Source organism: Cyanistes caeruleus, chromosome 1 (genome assembly GCF_971803275.1).
Source record: "Cyanistes caeruleus chromosome 1, bCyaCae1.hap1.1, whole genome shotgun sequence".
NCBI classification, from domain to species: domain Eukaryota; kingdom Metazoa; phylum Chordata; class Aves; order Passeriformes; family Paridae; genus Cyanistes; species Cyanistes caeruleus.
Genome location: NC_141701.1, coordinates 101055162 through 101073112, shown reverse-complemented (window position 1 = coordinate 101073112; position 17951 = coordinate 101055162). Strand labels below are relative to the sequence as shown.

The 17951-nt window shown below is 41.0% G+C and overlaps 1 protein-coding gene across 2 annotated transcripts in view; it reads right to left on the bottom strand.

The window, feature by feature from the left end:
• The window catches only part of VOPP1 (VOPP1 WW domain binding protein), a 61494-nt gene that overhangs the window by 17931 nt on the left and 25612 nt on the right, over positions 1-17951 (bottom strand). Inside the window, exons 1-2 of one of the 2 annotated variants that reach the window (XM_086845368.1) lie at positions 1343-1375; positions 240-298 (exon numbers count right to left, since the gene is read on the bottom strand). In XM_086845368.1, the coding sequence (XP_086701494.1) occupies positions 240-298; positions 1343-1360 (77 nt within the window). In that variant the 5' untranslated portion in view covers positions 1361-1375. Of the gene's footprint in view, positions 1-239; positions 299-1342; positions 1376-17951 lie in introns of those variants that run through there. The other variant, XM_086845358.1, reaches the window with a different exon arrangement.

Below are 17951 nucleotides of genomic sequence, written 5' to 3'. Positions count from 1 at the left end.
ATGAATCTGTACACTTTTTTTTAACAAGGAAAAAGGAAAAGAGATGGGTTACAGGGAAGAGGGAAATGAAAGTTTCCTGCATCTTCATTTTCAAATTTGCAAAAGTCTCGGAGAAGTTACAGAAAAAGTATAATTAGTAAAATTACAGTCTTATCTATAGTATAGACAGTAAAATCTAACAGTCTAAGAGCCTACAGAATCTAATTCTCTTTTGAAAAAGAAAGGCAATGACTACTTACATATAATATGTAGGATATAATCCTTCAAAATACCAGCAATGCTTTTTGGCCTCTGTACACTACAAAGAAAGAAAAATATGATATTAATATTTACATAGGATGATGTACAGCTATAAACACAAGCTTAGAGTATTTATAAATACTGTGACTCTGAGCAGTTAGGAAAGGTTTATATTCCCAAAGATTTCCCAATCCAGATACACACAGCAAGAGGGAAGTCAGTTCACGTAAATGGCAATGTGTCCTGCCAGGATCCAGATCCCCCATGCAGCCCCTTGTCCGCAGGGCCCCAGCAGCTTCCCACAGCTCCCGAACAAAGTCAGTACATTTGGCACAGGATCCAGCTGCTTGTGTTCTCTGGCAGAACTGCTGCCTTAAAAGACCATGGACAACTTAAGAGCCCATGTGTGGTTAAAGCCCCTTACATGACCTCCAAGGCATAAGCAATTTGATGATACCACACATATGAGTACACAGTAAATTCAACAGTTATAGGGAATTATTTATCTTTCTGGGAGTGTGGGATTTGTGAAGCCAGGCTCAGGAAGGAGCAGAACGGAGAACCACTTATCCCATCTCCTCTTCCTACAGCTTGGAAATGTCTCAACTGTTCATTAAAGAAAACTGCTTTCTGCAGCTCAGGGGTATTGTTCTCTTTTGCAGATTGCCAGTGCATCCCTGAGAAAGGATTGTGACAGGCATTTTCTCAGCATGTGTGCGCCAGCGACGTGAGAAGCGCTCATCATTACGGGCACTGCCAGAGCGCAGGCGGCAGCTCACAACAATAGCAGCCCCTAATAAAGAAAACCAGATGTCAAGCTCCAACTCTACACAATGCACAAAATATTTCTGTGTATCCCACTGACATCACTAGCACAGAATGCCATCCTCACTGCAGACACAACTCCAGCAGCTCTCCTGCAAGCTGTATTACCCATCACACATGGGCAGGGCACTGTGGGACGCCCGCTGCAGAGCAGTGAGGAATATCTGGGGTTTTAGCAGCAATTCCCTCTGCTGCTCACACCTGACACCTGATGACAGAGAACCCTTGGCACACTGCCAGTGTTTGGATCATTATTCACGTTCACTTGGCAGCTCACCTTTAAATAATAGCTCATTTAAGTTTATTAGCCTTCCCAAATCCCAGAATACTAAATGAATCCAGTTAAGACAAAGACGAAGTGGTTTTAGATTCTTGACTCTCACTCTTCATGAATAAAAAAGGCTGCAAACTCTTTAATGAGTGTCTGATGAGCTAAATCACAGACAGATCAATTACAGCCTGCGAAGACAAACTGCTACGGATTAAATTGTTAAGAGTGGTACAGGGGATTGAGGGAGGAGGAGGAGAAGGAGGAGGAGAAGATGCTTTTGATGCATGTGATCAGGCCTGTAACACAACAGGCTCACAACAGTCTTCGAGTTGCACAAGCTCTAGCTTATGCTGGAAGGACCAGCCCTCTTTCCCTAGAATAAACAAAGCAAAAACCTTGTTCCCCTCTCAAATTGATGCCATGGTCCAGGCAATCTATTCAGGAGGACTCCTTAACTTCTACTGAAGCAAGTGTTGTTCAAAGATCCATCTCTGCATTCACCCTATTCCCTCTTTTTCCCCACCTCCTTCAAATCTTCCAACTTTTTAGCCCTTCCTTCAAAATATTTTCACCAGCTGGCTGTTTCCTCTTACTCTAAAATTAGAAATATGTCAAGTTTCTCTCCGTAACAGCATGCAAACCTACATGCATTGAAAAACCCAACAGGCGTGCTGCCAAGTCACTGAAAAATATTTTGGCTCTTCACCTTTGAAGGCTGTAGAGCAGCAGACATTGGCTAAAATCCCAGTGCCTGCAGGTCAACCCCCTGGGAAGCCTCATTTCAGAGTACAGCTTGGGGTGTGCACTGCCATTAAATGGCATAAATAATTTTTTTTCCTTCCTGCTTCTCAGCCAGTATGAGTCACCATTTACCTCAACAGCCTTGAAGCCTTTTGTCAGTCTCAAGCATTTTAATTGATGTTTTCCCAGAAATGTTTCTGAGCACGTGGAGCCTGCACACCCTTTGTAAGTGTAAAGTAGACATTTATATTCAGCACTCTCCCCCTACATTTTAATCTGCTTTACAAGTTCTAAAATGAATTGGGAAGATTCCCCCTTCCAACATCTCCCTAACTGTAGGATTTCTGTTCTGCCTCTAAATAATTCTCTTTTTCAGGCAGCCAATATGCTTATTGCTGTCACAAGAAAGGCTCCAGCCTGGGCAAGTTCCTTCCAGTTTACAGGGCTTACGTACCTGCACTAAACATCCTTTGGTGGCCAGATTTAGTTTTAAATTGTCCCTAGAAGAACAGGCACCAATCCCAGTTCTGCCTTTCTTTAATATCACAGTGCTATGAATACTGCATGGCAGTTGCTCAGCTCTCCTACATAGGAACCGAGCAAAAAAAGCAAGTGGACCTCAAATGTGAGCAGCAGAGCCAAATCTGATCCACATGACACGTCAGACAGATTTACACGCACAAGGGCAAACCGCCGAGCTCCCTGCTCAGTTAAACTCCCACCCATCTCCATGGCAACTTTACTCCAGTAAAGCCTGACACAAAGCAGGCGGCTACTAACCACCCTCTCTACTGCTGGTTAGCAGACTTCGCAGGAACTCGCTGCTGAGAGTCCGTCGAGAATGTCACTGCCTCTAAGGATCTTAGTGCCTTTAGCACTCAGGCACCAGAGACACAAACAGGGGTCAGGGTACAGATTAGCTTTTCCCACCCCACATACATCCTCTGAAGAAGGCTACTATAATCTGCCACTTGCCAAGTTCCAAATTATTCTTCTGAGTGGTACTGGCCTCAATAGCTAGGCTGGTGGAAAGCCATACAAGAGTAAGAGGAGACATATGCCATCAGCATCAAGCTCTCAGCCTTTGGAGAGCAATCTCCTTGTAGTTGTTTGGGACTATTAAACCCTCAAGAAACCACAGCTGGCAGGGGCTCGCTGCAGCCCACAAACCAGACACCAAGGGAAGATTAGTCATATTGCTGCAACATAATGGAACCTCACACATCAGGACAGGTGCCACCCCACCAGCTCCCATACGAAGACAGGCTGTATCTCAGACTTTCTAACAAGCATTCATTCATGTATTTAAAAAGCCATTTACCCATTCACTAATAGCCAAAACTTAGTCTTTAAGATTAGGTACAGCCCTACTGATACTCACAGCTTTTCTAGGGAAAGGACTTCGCACATTTCTCTTATAAAATTCTCCGTTCTATGCCCTTTAAGAATTTGGCACAGCTATAAAATATAAATATGAGAGTACATTCATTTTAAAAATAAATTATGCAGGTCTAATTGGGTGTGCATATGTAATCTTTAGAGAATTAATGGTATGTGAATTAGCCAGATGCTTGAATATATTCCTTAAGTTTGCAAAGAAAAGCAGAGAAAAAACACAAGACTTGGTTTTTTGTTTTTCTTATTTTAAATAAATCAGCATCTGTCTTGTAGCCTGTTTTCTCTGCAAGACTGTAGCAATGTGAATTGCAAGCTGTCCTTTTTTGCAGCCTCTAAATTATTTCAGATTTCCTTTAAAAAAGGAAACCTGCTTCCTGGCACAGATTGATATTGCAAATGTTACAGCTGCTAGTAAGAGCAATGAGAAATAGGAGTTACCAAAACATTAGCCAAAGACTGGTTTGGATCACACCATAAAACACAGAACACAAAATGCACATGTACACACATGGTGTGGGGGATGCTAGAGCAGGCAGCCTGCTCACTGAATGTTGGGTGGTACTCCACAGACAGGCTTTGCAGGATCTGCAGGAATACTGTCTCTAGCAGGAGTATCCTCCACACTGCACACCATTATCTCTCAGTCCACAGGACAACAAAAAGAAAATAGATCTGATCAATTAATTACTCTTTGTAATCAGGGGATTCACAGCCAGTACCTTCAATGGAGGTTTGGAAATTAATAACAAAAAAGTAAAAGCAAATAAAGCCCCATATGCATATTTTAGTACAAGTACAGTGTTTTTGTTATGGGTATCAATGAAAAAAGCAGCCTGCTGTGGACAGCCATGCCTGTGGAGGGCAGATAGAGGGCAATTTCTATCTGTATGCTGAAGGGACATCCAGAGTGAGTTTGTGACATCTGCTCAAAGACAGATTCTGTAGGTGGCATGGGGCTGCTATCAGTCACAAGGCCAATGAAAACCTATCAGTTACCAGCAACGGAGGGCAAGCCTTTCTTTTCCATTATGTATTATAGTTATAAGGATCCAAGGTAGATTCAGGTATTTATCAGTGACCTGCCATACTGATATGATGGAAATGGCACCTGGTACTCTGGGATGACCTGCTTAGTGGCTGTAACCTCCCACTTAGCTAGGTATATGCTACACATTAGTAGGGTTCAAGATGATCCACATGCCAGTCTTGTGGCTACAGCCTCTGAAGCTCTGCTCAGATCAATACACAGACAAACAGAAAGAAAGAGCTAGAAGTATCTTTGACATCTTAAACATCTTATTGTTTCCGAGCATCACACAATCTTATTCCAACACAGAACCAGAACTCTGTCTTCCATACTCCTAGATCAAACTAGTAACAGAAAATAGGAAGGACAACATGTTTGTCACCATGTGGCTCCACAGCATCTGAGAAACAACTGTCTATACCTGCTGCCTCTGTTACAGAAAGCCACTTGAAAATTCAGATCTTTCCTGGTTTCGTTGGTCACTGCACCTGGCAAATACTTGATGAAACCCAGACAAAATGAAGATAAAGTCTATGGTGCAACTCCAGACTAAATAAGCAGTTCCAGAAGGCACATTATTGGCTACGAATCACAATGTTTTATGGGATCTGACCTTTAAAACTGCATCAGTTTTCAGAACACTATCCCTTTCAGTGCCTAGACAAGAGCTGGAAGCATTATGAGATACAAGCTGGGCTGTATCAGAAGAACTTCTGTGTGCTGAAAGTTTGAAAGACTATTTGCAGACACAAGAATATGAGGCATCCTGTTCTCCCATTGCCAAGAAAAGGGCAAATTATCCATTAAAGTAAGAGACAGCATATTCTGAATCTGGAAAGTGTAGCCTAAGGTTGAAAACAGTTCGCTAGAGAAAACACATTTTGTTTTAGCCTTTCCTGAATCCATCAAAATTCATCCCTACTTCTTTCCTGGTGATACCAACAGCTGAGGGTGAAAGTAGCCCGTTTGCAGAACTATTCTAAGACGCTGAGCTCGCTATTTTGGCTTTACATCTCTTTCACCAACACCAAGATAACAAAGCCATACAACTCACAGTATAAATAATGATTTTCATATATTTCCTAAGAAAATTAAATGGTTTAGTTAAAACTTTTTGGTTAAGACAATTTGTTTTGGTTAAGACGTTTTCTTCTCTAAGAAAGAAGGGAATATTTATGATAATAGGATTCGTAAAAGAAAAATTTTTCCACCTTGAATTAAACAGTGTGTGTTTTGCAACAGTAAAAAATTTCAGCACAAGCATCTAATTCTTATTACTTCTTGTGTTGTTCAGAGCACACATATTAATTATAATATTTTTATTTAGAATTAATGTGGGTTTAGCATTAGACAGCTTCCCATCACAAAGCATTATTTTACATTTAGATCTATTAACCTTTCCCACAGAGGAAATACAAATATCCCTTGTGTGCCATTTCATTTAAGGAACCTGACTCATTTATTTGCTTAATTTTCTTTTTTTTTTTCTTTCCCCCAGTATGCAGCAAATTGCAAATGCACTTCAGTCCCAGAACAATGCAATTTCAATTGAACATAATTCCCTCATCCATATCCAAGGGAGGAAAAAAGAAAAAAAATGAAAGGCAAAGCAAGGCACCCTTATTTTTTAGAGCCCACAACAGGGAGGGTGCAGGGCCAGTGCTCAGCACCGCGGACAGCGTCCTCCCTTCCTGCAGTGCCCCAGTGCTGCTGCACCTTCCCACAGCCCGACTGGGGCAATAAATCATCTACACAAAACCTCACCCATACACATGACCTCACTCAGCTCTCAGTTCTCTCTCTGTTCTCACCTGCACCTACTAATAGTAGCTACACCTACTAATTATCTCCTCGTATGTGTGAGCACTAATATGATAAATTAATAAGCACAACTACCACAGAATCACAGAATACCACAACTTGGAAGGTCCCCAAAAAAATCATTCAGTCCAAGTCCCTGTTCCTCACAGGACTACCTAACATTAAACCATATGGCTAAGAACAACATTCAGATGCTCCTTGAACTCTGACAGGCTTGGTGCCACAACCACTTCCCTGGATAGGCTGTTCCAGTGATCTTCTCAAGGAAGAATCTTTTCCTAATGTCCAATCTGACCTTCTGCCAATGCAGCTTCATTCCATCTCCTCATGTCTTACTGCTGGTCACCAGAGAGAGATTAGCACCTCCCCATCCACTTCCCCTCTTGAGGAAGTTATAGACTTCAATGAGATCACCGCCAAGCCTTTTCTCCACACTCCACAAAACGAGTGATCCCAGCTGCCTCTCATTAAGTCTTGCCCTCAAGGTCTTTCACCACCTCAGTCACCCCTTCTCTTCTTGACACTTGCCAATAATTTTATGTTCTTGTAATACTGTGGCACCCAAAACTGCACCCAAAACTCCAGGTGGAGCCACACCAGTGCAGTGTAGAGCAGGACACTGGACCAGCCTCCCTGGACCAGCAAGTGATGCAGTGCTTGATGCATCCAGGACAGTTGGCACTTCTGGCTTCCAGGGTATACCACTGACTCATATCCAACTTCACATCAGCCCAAAGCACCATCAGACCACCTTGGATGGAACAGCTGTACTCAATCTTTTTCAAACTGTTTAGAAAGCACAGTTAGGATAGTTACCAGTTCTGTGAAATAAGCTCAGTTCTTCATCAGAGCATCAAAACAGACGCTTACAAAAGTACCAAGTGAGCTTTGGTATCAGAGAAGTTTAGGACTTGCTTTACCTTCTTTCTTTCATTTCTACACCCATGAATGCAGCAATAATTGCACAAATATAAAAGCTGGGGAGTGGGGGCATTTAAACCTTCCTGGTGGAATTAACCCTACACTGAAGGTTCTAATGTTAAACTTGCAAGAAAGCATGAGCCATGCCACATACTGAAGGCATTTTCACCCAAGAAAAGCAAAACAGACTCAACATTCCACTGGAGTCTCTGCAGCTTCAAGGTGGGTAGTGGCAGACTTTTTTGTTCCAACTGCAAAAAAACAAAAAGATGTAACATTTTCCCAACTCCACTTGCAGAGGTTGATCCATTTCAAACGATACTGGATAGGTTCCACAGCTCCAAAATTGAATTTAACTTCTGCAACTACTCTATTTACTTTTATAAGTGCATGAGAAATAAAGCCAAGGGTATTATTATTTGCAATCTTTAATTACAGAACAAGTCACATCATAAAACAGCCCATAAAGTAGGGTGTCAGGAAGAAAGGATCACTTGTCAGGAATCAAAAAGAAGACCATCCTAGAAGTGAAGACATCACTATTTACACCCTCAGTCTCTTTAATAATGAAACAAACCTGAATTAAATTTTTCATATAAAATGATTTGGTGATGTTTCTACTTTTATGCCTCTAATGAACACCACGAACACAGGCACCAAACCAGCTTTCCTTTGACTAAGAACTGGAAGCTTGGTTCATCTCCAGCATCAACCCTGACTGGACACTTTTTTCTGGCAGGAACCAGTGCTATTTAGGGTACTATTAATGGCAAAGTTTAGTTTGAGGTTTCCCTAGTTTTTATCTAAAACTACTCCAGTCCCTGCTGAACTGGCAAATTTGCCTGTTTCCTACACACATTTTGTTCTTCCACTTTACCAACCCAAGAATGAAAACAGCCTTTAAATTACCTAGTACTTAAATCCTCAGGGGTTGCCTTTCATCTACCAAACTAATAAAACCAAAGCAAAGAAAGACTGAGCAAAATAAGATTAATTCAGACTCAATTTTCTTAAGTCATTTGCAGTGCAACAAGATTGAGGCACTTAAAAGCACTGCATTACAGATGCTGGTTAGTTAGGTTAGGACAGCCCATCAAAGGCTGCAGGAAAATAGATTTCCTGGATGGTTCCTAGGACATAGGGCAGCTGCCTTGGGAGTTTCCAGGCTCTGTTCTGTTGATGTTATATCTCCACCCCATGTGCTCATTTGTTCCACAGAGAGAGACAGCACGAGCTGAGAGGGCAGAGCGCAGCTGCATAATCACAGCAACTCTTGCTCCTCTCTCCCTAATACCCTTATTTTTCATTCTTGACATTTAATCCAGGGATGCACACCTTCCTCACATGCTTCTTATGAGGAGTTATTGCAAAACAAAACATTTTTTTTATTCAACTAAGACTTATCTTTTCACTTTTGTGAGGTATTTATTCTAAAACTGCAAATACTGGATCAAAATGCTTTGTGATTAGAAGTCTTGAAAACATGTGTAACACTGAAGATATCAAATCCTCAAACTCAAAAAAAATAAATAAAAGAAAAAGAAAAAAAAATGCAGAGTCCATGACCAATCACACACCCAGTGGTGCAGGGAACAAAAGAAATCAATAACAATGAAATATTATCTAAGTGCTGTTGCTGTTACCTGGAAGGTAAGAAATGCCAAGGCAAGTTCTCACCTTGGAAGAGGTTATTCTAGAACCCCATCACGTTTAGTGTTAAATTGTTTTTAGGAGCATCTGTTAATTTTAAATCAGATTACACATGTCACGTGTATATTAAATTAGTAAGCATTTGAACACAGTGCAGATTAAAAAGGTTACCTTGGAAACATTCTGGTATTTGAAAAGCAGTTTCTAAAAAACCCTGGCAAGTGAGAATCCAGGTACTTCTTTGAAGAGAAGCACTTAGTTGAATGCTTTGTTGGGGGAAGCTTCATACTTGGTCAACTCCCACCTGCTTAACAGTGAAGTAAATTATTACCTACACACTTACATTAACAGCCATCATTACTGTGTCCTTCACATCCTCACAAGGCCACTCAGTCTCTCAAGGGAAAAGCACCAATGTATAATTGATACAGGTACAGGTCCAACCTGGTTTAGTGACCATAATGGGACTGGAGGAACAGTTCAAAAGGAAACTTTAGTTTGTTCATTCCAGCTGCATTAGACTAACTACTCTGAAGTAAACGCTGAAATTCAGATGGCCACACAGCAAAGGCAGGCATTGTGTGGTCTGCAAGGCTGGCTCATCAAACAGGGCTGTCATACAATCACCTCCATGTCACAGTCCAGAAACCCACTTGCTCTGGGACTCAGTTACTGGAACACTGGGAGGAGTTTATGGGCCTGGGTTCATCCAGGCTAATAACAACATTTTTCTATTCCTGCACACAGTCTATTAAAGTTCCTACTGATCAGCAGCAAACACATCTCTGTCTCAAGCCAAAACTCTCCTCACAAGAAGAAACAGCAGAAGAGCTGAGAGAATGTAATTTGTATTTGTTTAATAAGTCAATTCAAGCTTTTAGAGAGATACTGTGTTGTGGCTTTTAGGCAGACACTCACCAGGTAGACTGAAACATCAATGTCTTTTAATTTAAACTAAGAACCTAAACTGACTCCTTTTCAGACAGTCCAATACACTGCCATAGCAATAGCATATGATTATTAAATTCCAGTGAGACAAATCTAATAGCTGTACTTCAGAACTACTTATTTGAGCAGGAAGAAATACTAAGCATTTGTCCTTGGAGTATTTCCTGTTAAAGGACTAGAATAGCAAATAAACAGACAACCCTTTCAGGCAAGTAACAATGCCTTACTGATGGCAAAGCATTCTTCCAAATGAAGTAACTTCCTACGTAAGAACTTACTATTTGCTTTTCTTTTATTAGGAGCCTGAATGTACCTAAACAATAATCTACAGCGTCCCAGATTGTCCAATTTCAACATAAACCACTAAGAATGTGACAAATCTCTTAATTTAAACCAAAAGCACATGAGTTCTGGCATTTTTCTTAATGGATCATTTCCTTGCTTTATCACCTGAGTCGTACCACACTCAAATTAGCTTCCTGGAAGAAGAAAAAAATACATTCTTAGGATGACTGTTTAGAAGGAGATACTGGATACACATAACCAGACGAATTTGCATAACCTCTTTGTTTACGTACAGAAGCCACAACTTGGCTCACACTTCCTTTCACCTCTCAAACCACTCACTTCTCAACTTGATGAAGGACATGCAGGATGTGGGTAGCTTTTTACATGCCTCCTCTCACTGTTATTCAGTGCATGCCCCCTGTTCAAACATCTGTCCATATACACGTATTTTTCTGGGACACCATCAAGCTTCCATTAATAGCAGTTAGAATGCAAATGTCCTAGTTCTTACTACTGGACCTCTTGCTACCACCCTTGTCTGTGGTTCATGTGATAACTGTTTTTCTTTATTCCAGCTTGCAGACAATAGATCGTATTTGTGTGTTGGGAAGTTATTTGAAAAGACATAAAAAAAAAATTTGGGATGCTGCAGTGAACTCCGCTGTTTCCTTTGACACAGACCACACAGACATCAAAAAACTTCTTACTAAGGTTATTTCCTCCCAAGAAATATATGAGGTTACCTCAGGGATGTTCTGCAACTGAGAAGTGCAAGAGTAAGATGAGGCATAAATGAAACATTCGCTCTTCTTTAACACATGGCCTACACTCCGAAAAAGCTCAAGATCCTTGCCTGGAGGTATTGCTATGGATGGATAATAGCATGAAATATGGCCATAAATGTTTAATTTATAAACCTAGCAGCTAGAAAATTATTCAACTAGACTGAAAGTGCTGAGGATTTTAATAGTGCCTGCCTACACTAAGAGATGGAAATAGTACCAAGAGCTCAGAGACGAGCACAGACACACTTGCATATTTTGGTCAGTGTTGATAATGTTGCATAAACTGAACTTTCAGAGAGAATTTAATCCCTGTGCATGTAGTGGGCAATTCCAGAGATTTCAAGGGCATTGCTTCTGCTTTCACAGGATATGGCTTGGCTTGCTGCCCCTCTCTTCATAGGCCTGCCAGCTGCTCTTCCAAGTGCTGGGTTCATCTCAGAGGGGAAACAGCACTGCAGTACAAAGCCACTAATGCTTGCTCTTACATTTCTCTAGGGCAATTCTGCACAGGCAAAGGATCCTTTATACTGTAACTACAAACGCAAACTCATGGATGAGAGAAAGAAAGAAAGAATAGGAGCAGTAGGGCAGAAAGGTGAAGAAGACAATGACATGCCCAAGAAAACCAGAAAAATATGAAGTGGAATAAAACTTAGAGCTAACCAGAATAAATGGTACTGACTTTGAGCCACAACCATGACTTCTTCCCATCAGGTTTCCCAAAAGGCTTCAGAGGATAGAAAGCAATGGGGTGGCAGCCAAAGAAATTACAGAGGTAGTCTCTCCATTACTGGCCACTGTACAGGAATGAAAACATCTTGCAAAGGTACTGAGGAAGGGACAACCCCACTGGCTTTGTCATTTTTATACTACAGACAGACCTGGTGCACCTCTCCTCCATGCAACGCAGCATTACAATTTTTCACCTACAACCGAGTTTTGTACCTTGAGCCCTTTCTGACACAAAAACATGACACCATGAATTATCTACAGCTCCTCATGTGAGCCCAGGGCAGAAATCTTTTTATCATCTTCCCAAAGTGCAAGTCAAAAAATAAATCCTTTTTTGTGTAGTGTGCTTAGCCTCTAATTTGGGAAAGGAAAAGCCTGGCACCTGATCATTCCAAGGTTGTTTGCCTTTGGCTCACGTTTGCTATCGTTCTTTTTCAATGAGAAGATGAAAACTTCTAATACTTAAATGCAAGGTTGCTAACCCATGTCAATAAAGCCACGTTCATCTGAAGTAGCAGAAATTTTTATCAGTTTAGAGACTCCCAAATTGGACACCAGATACCAAATAAAGGTTCAGTCCTTCAAATATGTCAATAGGGCTCCATATACAAAGAAGACTCTTCTTACTACCCACAGTGCACCTGTGCTAGGGGGGACAGGTTTAGCACTTCCCTAAAATTTTAAGTTACTGAATATGAACAGCAATATAATAATTGCCTTTATTCATTTCCACTCAAATCCAGATATATACCAACCCATATTCGACACCTTTAAAGGAATGCCTATAAATTCCCATAGTGGTATGCAGTTTTCTAAAATGATGTCCAGCCTAATTAAAAGATCTCTGGCCATGAGTTAGGTAACATAACAAGGCAAAAGAATTGGACCACCTCTCTCTTCAGTTAAAGGGAAAAAAATACATTCTTGCTAAATTGCTTTTCAAATTAAGAAACAATGCACTTATGCCTGATTCCTACAGCTGCTCTAAGAAGCATTTTCTTGAACTTTCAGAAAGGATAAGGCTCTGCCTTGTCATTCCTGACACAGGATCATGAGACTTATGGGGAGGAATTCAAGCCACTGGACTCTTGAAGGATATTTAAGAAATCCTGTTTAACAATCATCCTTTAAAGCTTTCCTAGCTTGACTTTAGGGACTCATCCAAAGACCACCAAACGGAGTGGCTGTTGGGGATTGAGGCTTATATCTCTGACTAGGAGCATAAAATATAAATAAAATGGAAAACTGTTTGCTGCCAGCAGTCTTTACAAAAGGCCAAGACAGATGCTATTAGTAGCAGGACTTTTAAAGGAGAAGGCTGATGGTGGAAATTGCCAATTACCTCACTCATTACCTCACTGTACACTAAGGTGTCACTAAAGTCCTCAGAAATTCATACCAGCAACGACATTAAAGGGCCCACACAACACTGAGTAAACTGCTAGGCAACCCTTGGTACTATTTGTTTTATGGATGCTTTTGTTAGGCAGTGCCTTTTTTTAAATTAAAAACAAAAAATCAGCCTCTTGGGGGATCTATTTTCCTTTCCTCTTCTGACTTCAGCACAAACACACTAGAAAAATTAGAGCCACAGTACAAATAAAAATAGCTGAAGAACTTGCAGCTGTTGTTAATTTCCAAAGTATTCAACGTTGCCCGTTTAATGATGGAACAATATGCTCCAGTTTCAGTCCTGGCACAAGGCTATCTGAGCAGCAGGCAGATATTTTAGCTCATGTGAATGCCAAAGGCAAGTCAACGACTACAGCAAGTAGGGAAAAGGAAGGAGGACAACATGATGTAAACCACTGGATGTCCACACCAAACATTTTCTCCAGCTTTTTGTTTCTCATTTAATGCTATTAGTTGACTCCCCAGCTGGATAGACCAGGCTTGCAGACTTACTAGCATGCCTAGCAGGAAAAAAATGTGCCTAATAAAAATTCATGAAGTGGAGAACATTTTTACAGCTGAAGAGCTGATTTTTCTATTTTAAGTATAGGGTGTTTCTGGTGCGAAATGATTTACACAGGGAAGTTTTACTCACTCATCTCCCTGAATAAACCAACTTGTCTATAGTCTGGATGAGTGGAACAAAGCAATAAAGTACTTGGTATTTGTAAAAAAAAAGGAATTAAACAAAACATGCCTCTTAAGCTTGGCAAGGAGAATCCAAATATTAAAATCATTTTTGAAACACTGAAGTCAGATGCAGCAGAAATGCTTTCATAGTTACACCTCTTGAAGCTCTGCCTTCAGTTGCTAAGCATCTTCTCATGGATACCCACTCACAAACCAGACTGAGCAAAATTAGCAAAGAGACAATGCCTATAAATTCACACACAACAGCCATAAGGAGCAATGAGAAGAAAAAGAAAATACAAAGAAGACACAAAAGAAAAATGAAGACTTTATGTATAGGAGTAAAATTCAAAGGCTCAGAACTGACAAGGAAATTTGGAAACAGCTGATTATTCCTGGAAATACAGAGTTTCTGTCTTTGTTTGGCTTCATTTGCCTCATTCCCATGTATAAAGGCACAGTTAGAGGTCACAAAGCCAGAGCATTTAGGAGTTAATATCCAGTGGAAAAAAAAAATATTCTCCTCTTGTTAAGGACCCACTGACAGAGCAAAATTTAAAATATGGTAAGTAACAGTTCTCAAGTGGTAAGTAACAGTTTTAAAGAGAGGGGGAAAAAAAATTTTAAAGTAAGTCAAAGTTTGTAACATTGCCAAGAGCCTTCTATTATGCTCAGATATGGTTTTAATCTATTTTTTTTTTCCTTAAGGGAGGAAAAATAAAAAGGCCCCAACAATGCAGCCTTGGCCCAATAATTGCAAAAGCAAAGGCTCAATCCAGCACTCAACAGATCAGAGACTTGGGTTCAGATAGCTCTATATAAATAAACTGCCTGGCAAATGTGACCTAAGTGGGGAAGAAAATGGCTGGTTGGATTGAAAAGTAGACATAAATAATAGTTTCACATGTAGCCCAGTGCCTTCCTGCAGGTAAAGAACAGGATTAAATCCCATTTAAAAAGGCAATTGACAGTGCAGATGTGGCAAAGCCATCACTGCTGAGTGCCTTAGGGCCAACAGCACTGTGCTCCTGCCCTCAGCCCAAGCGTGGAGAAGAGCAACCAGCTGGACTTGGTGGAGCCTTCTGCAAAGGGACAAAGCAACAGTGAGAGCTGTGGTGAGCCTGCTGGAGAGAGCCTGGTGTCCAGCTGTTCCTCAGGCTTCTGGGCTCTCCCTGACTTTGCCCTGCACATAGAAGGCTTCCTTCCTGATCCTTTCTCCCTGCTGTTTAACAGAGCAAAGCCATATCCCTCTGGTGACTGCAGAGACAGCAGTAACACAGTTCAACTCGTTGTTCAAGTTAAGATACTTGTTCTGGCTGTCCACAGCTCAGTCCCTGCACGTATGGCTGCTCCTGTGACAGATGATATCTGCACATAATAGGTCACTTCACAGGACAGTAAATGTATCAAGGCACACAGGCACCTATCCAGCCAGGTACTGACCTGCCAGGATGTAGTCCCCAGTCATAAAAGACAGAGCCCTCATTGTTTGAAGCAGGAATGGCTGCTATTCAGAGGTACAGAGATAGATAGGGATCATTCACTGTATATTCTCTGAGAAGGTATCGGCTTCCTGACATATTTAATTTTCTCTATAAAGAAACTAGATCACAGAAGTGATTTTATTCAGCTTTTAAATCTAGTCTTAAAGCTACAACGGAGTGGGCAACTACCTGGCCACAGAGAAATTGCAAAACTAGGTAAATTAGAGAAGGGAAACTGAGAAAACCTCCAGAAACAGAGAATCACACACCTGGCACCACAGCAATGCTCATGCACACACTGCAACATGAAGGCGATGTGTGGAATGGGTGAATTGCTGAAACAAGACCCTGTTCATGGCTGAGCCCCAACAAACCAATTAATACAGAGGGTCTGGAAGGAGAACTTAGCTGGCATTACACCAGTAAGAACATGTGCAAGTACAGCTTGTATGGCAGTTTGGAAACTTAGGGACCAGAGGATGTTTGTCACACTTCAAGCCTAGGCCAGCCAGAAGCTTTCAGTGAGATTTCAGGGCTTGTAATTACATCATCAGATAACTACTAAAGGGCTAACTGTGTTTTCTTTTGAGTAGTAAGAGAAGTGATAGGAAAAGAACAGGAAAGAAAATACATCTCACTGTATAATTTGCAAGGGAGAAGCCAAAATGAAACCCTACATCCAGAATGACTATGTCTGTGAGATGACTTGATGACTTATTCCAGGCACATCCACATGGACTGCTCTTACAATGTCCATTTAAACAAAAAGAAAAGAAAGAAAACATCATCAGGAGAAATCCTTCACTTTGAAACTGAAATCAGCAGGGCTATGCAGTGATATACTGTTGAAATTCTTTACATGTTTTTGTGTTGACTTTCTCTAACTCTGTTCAAAGAGAATGAAATATCAAACTTCTTTGTCTGCAGCCATCAGACTACAAAGCTCCCTGCTCATTCGTTAAAGCAATCATAACCCCTTGACTCTAGCAGCTGATCCTGGCAGTGGAAAGGAAGATCACCAATGTGAGACTGACAACTAAACAGCAAAGATTACTAAAAATAACAAACCCACAATGCACCAAGAAACTAAGGATGATCATCTGGAAATTCTTGTTCTATTTCAGATCAGCTCTGCAAATTTAAGTCTAGCTATCACAGTAAAGGCATTCTTAATGGGTTAGAAACATCTGCTTTAAACCAGAACAGATATTAGGAGACTGGAAACAGGACAAACATTCTTCAAAGGATAATAGCTTTGAAGAAAGACAAAGATCCATCAAAAGAAGCAAGAAGAGAAGCACATGACGCCAGCACACCAGATTGTGACCACTCAGATTACTGCCAATGACACTGATGAACACAAATGAATCAAATAATAATAATATCTTAAAAATGTATACATACAACCACATCTATCTGGATGACTGGGAGATTTGCTGCAGGAACAGTAAAACAAATCCTAAGAGAGAAACAAGATCTGGACAAGCAGGAAAGGCGATAATGCTGTGCTGTTCATCCACTTCTGCAAAAGCAAAGAGATGGAAAGGAAAAGTCCACACAGACTTATTAAATGATTGTCCAGGTTACAGGGGCACAGAAAGAATCCTCAGTTCCTTATTAGACTTAATGCACAACTACCAGAACATAGCACATAACAGAGATATTAATCTTTTCCAAGTTCTCTTTTAGGAAAATTTAATCCTCTCACTGTCCCTGAGGTCATCTACATCACTCTTCCAGCATCTGTCTTGCTCTAAGTGATACTACATTTTAAAATTGCTTCAGCTGACCAGATATTTTGGGGAGCACCCATACTCAGTGTACATCTTAGGAAAGTTTGAAGTGCTGAGAGGTTTTCTTGGAAAAGAATGATCATGACACTCTTAAATTCAGCAAGTAAAATTAAAAAGGCAGGGTTTTTGTTTTCAGCTTTAAAGAAAGGAAACAAAGGAAGACACCGTGAAGAGGGGACCAAAGCTCTTAGAATCTTGTATTGCCTTTTCAGAGGTCCAAGGCAAAGCCTAAACATAAAGCACCCAGAAAAAGGGTGTCAGCAGAGCACTGGTCTTCTGACCTGCCCATCTGTGAGGTCTACCATTCAACAGAAAGTACAGGGGGCAGCCACTGCCACAGGCAACTATGTCTGAAACCAGACCACTGTCTATCCATCCACGTACCCAAACGTGAGCAGTGCTTTTGTTTATCTGACACAGTAAAACACTAGAGGATAATATATAAGCAGATGGTACTAGTTTATATCTGTTGAGAGTTGGCAGGTAGTTTTACAGTTTCTGCATACTTAGAAATAAATACACAGTATAACAACTGTATAGGCATCCTTCAAGGCACACTTAACAAACCTTAGGCAAATAAAAGGCTCGCAGGATTTTGCTGTTGTTGCTCAGTACAGAAAGCTCCCATGGGAAATGTGTTGAGTCCCATGAGATGCTTCTTCTCCCATGTCCCAGAACCAGTGAGGTAACCACAGGCATTCTATTCTAGCAGAGACATCATGAGGCTCCTTTGGGCCCTGTGGGGAGACTATTGCTCTTCAAAGCCAACACACTGTACCTGGCACATAGTGCTGCAAACACACAGTCTACCAGCATTGCAGGGCAAGAGCGTAGGAAGTGGCCAGATGAGCCAGTCTCACACACAAAATGCAAAACCCATCAGATCTCTGTGCATGCAAGCTAACTGGGAAAGCTCCTCTGGTGCCTAGGCAGCTGCCAGCGTTG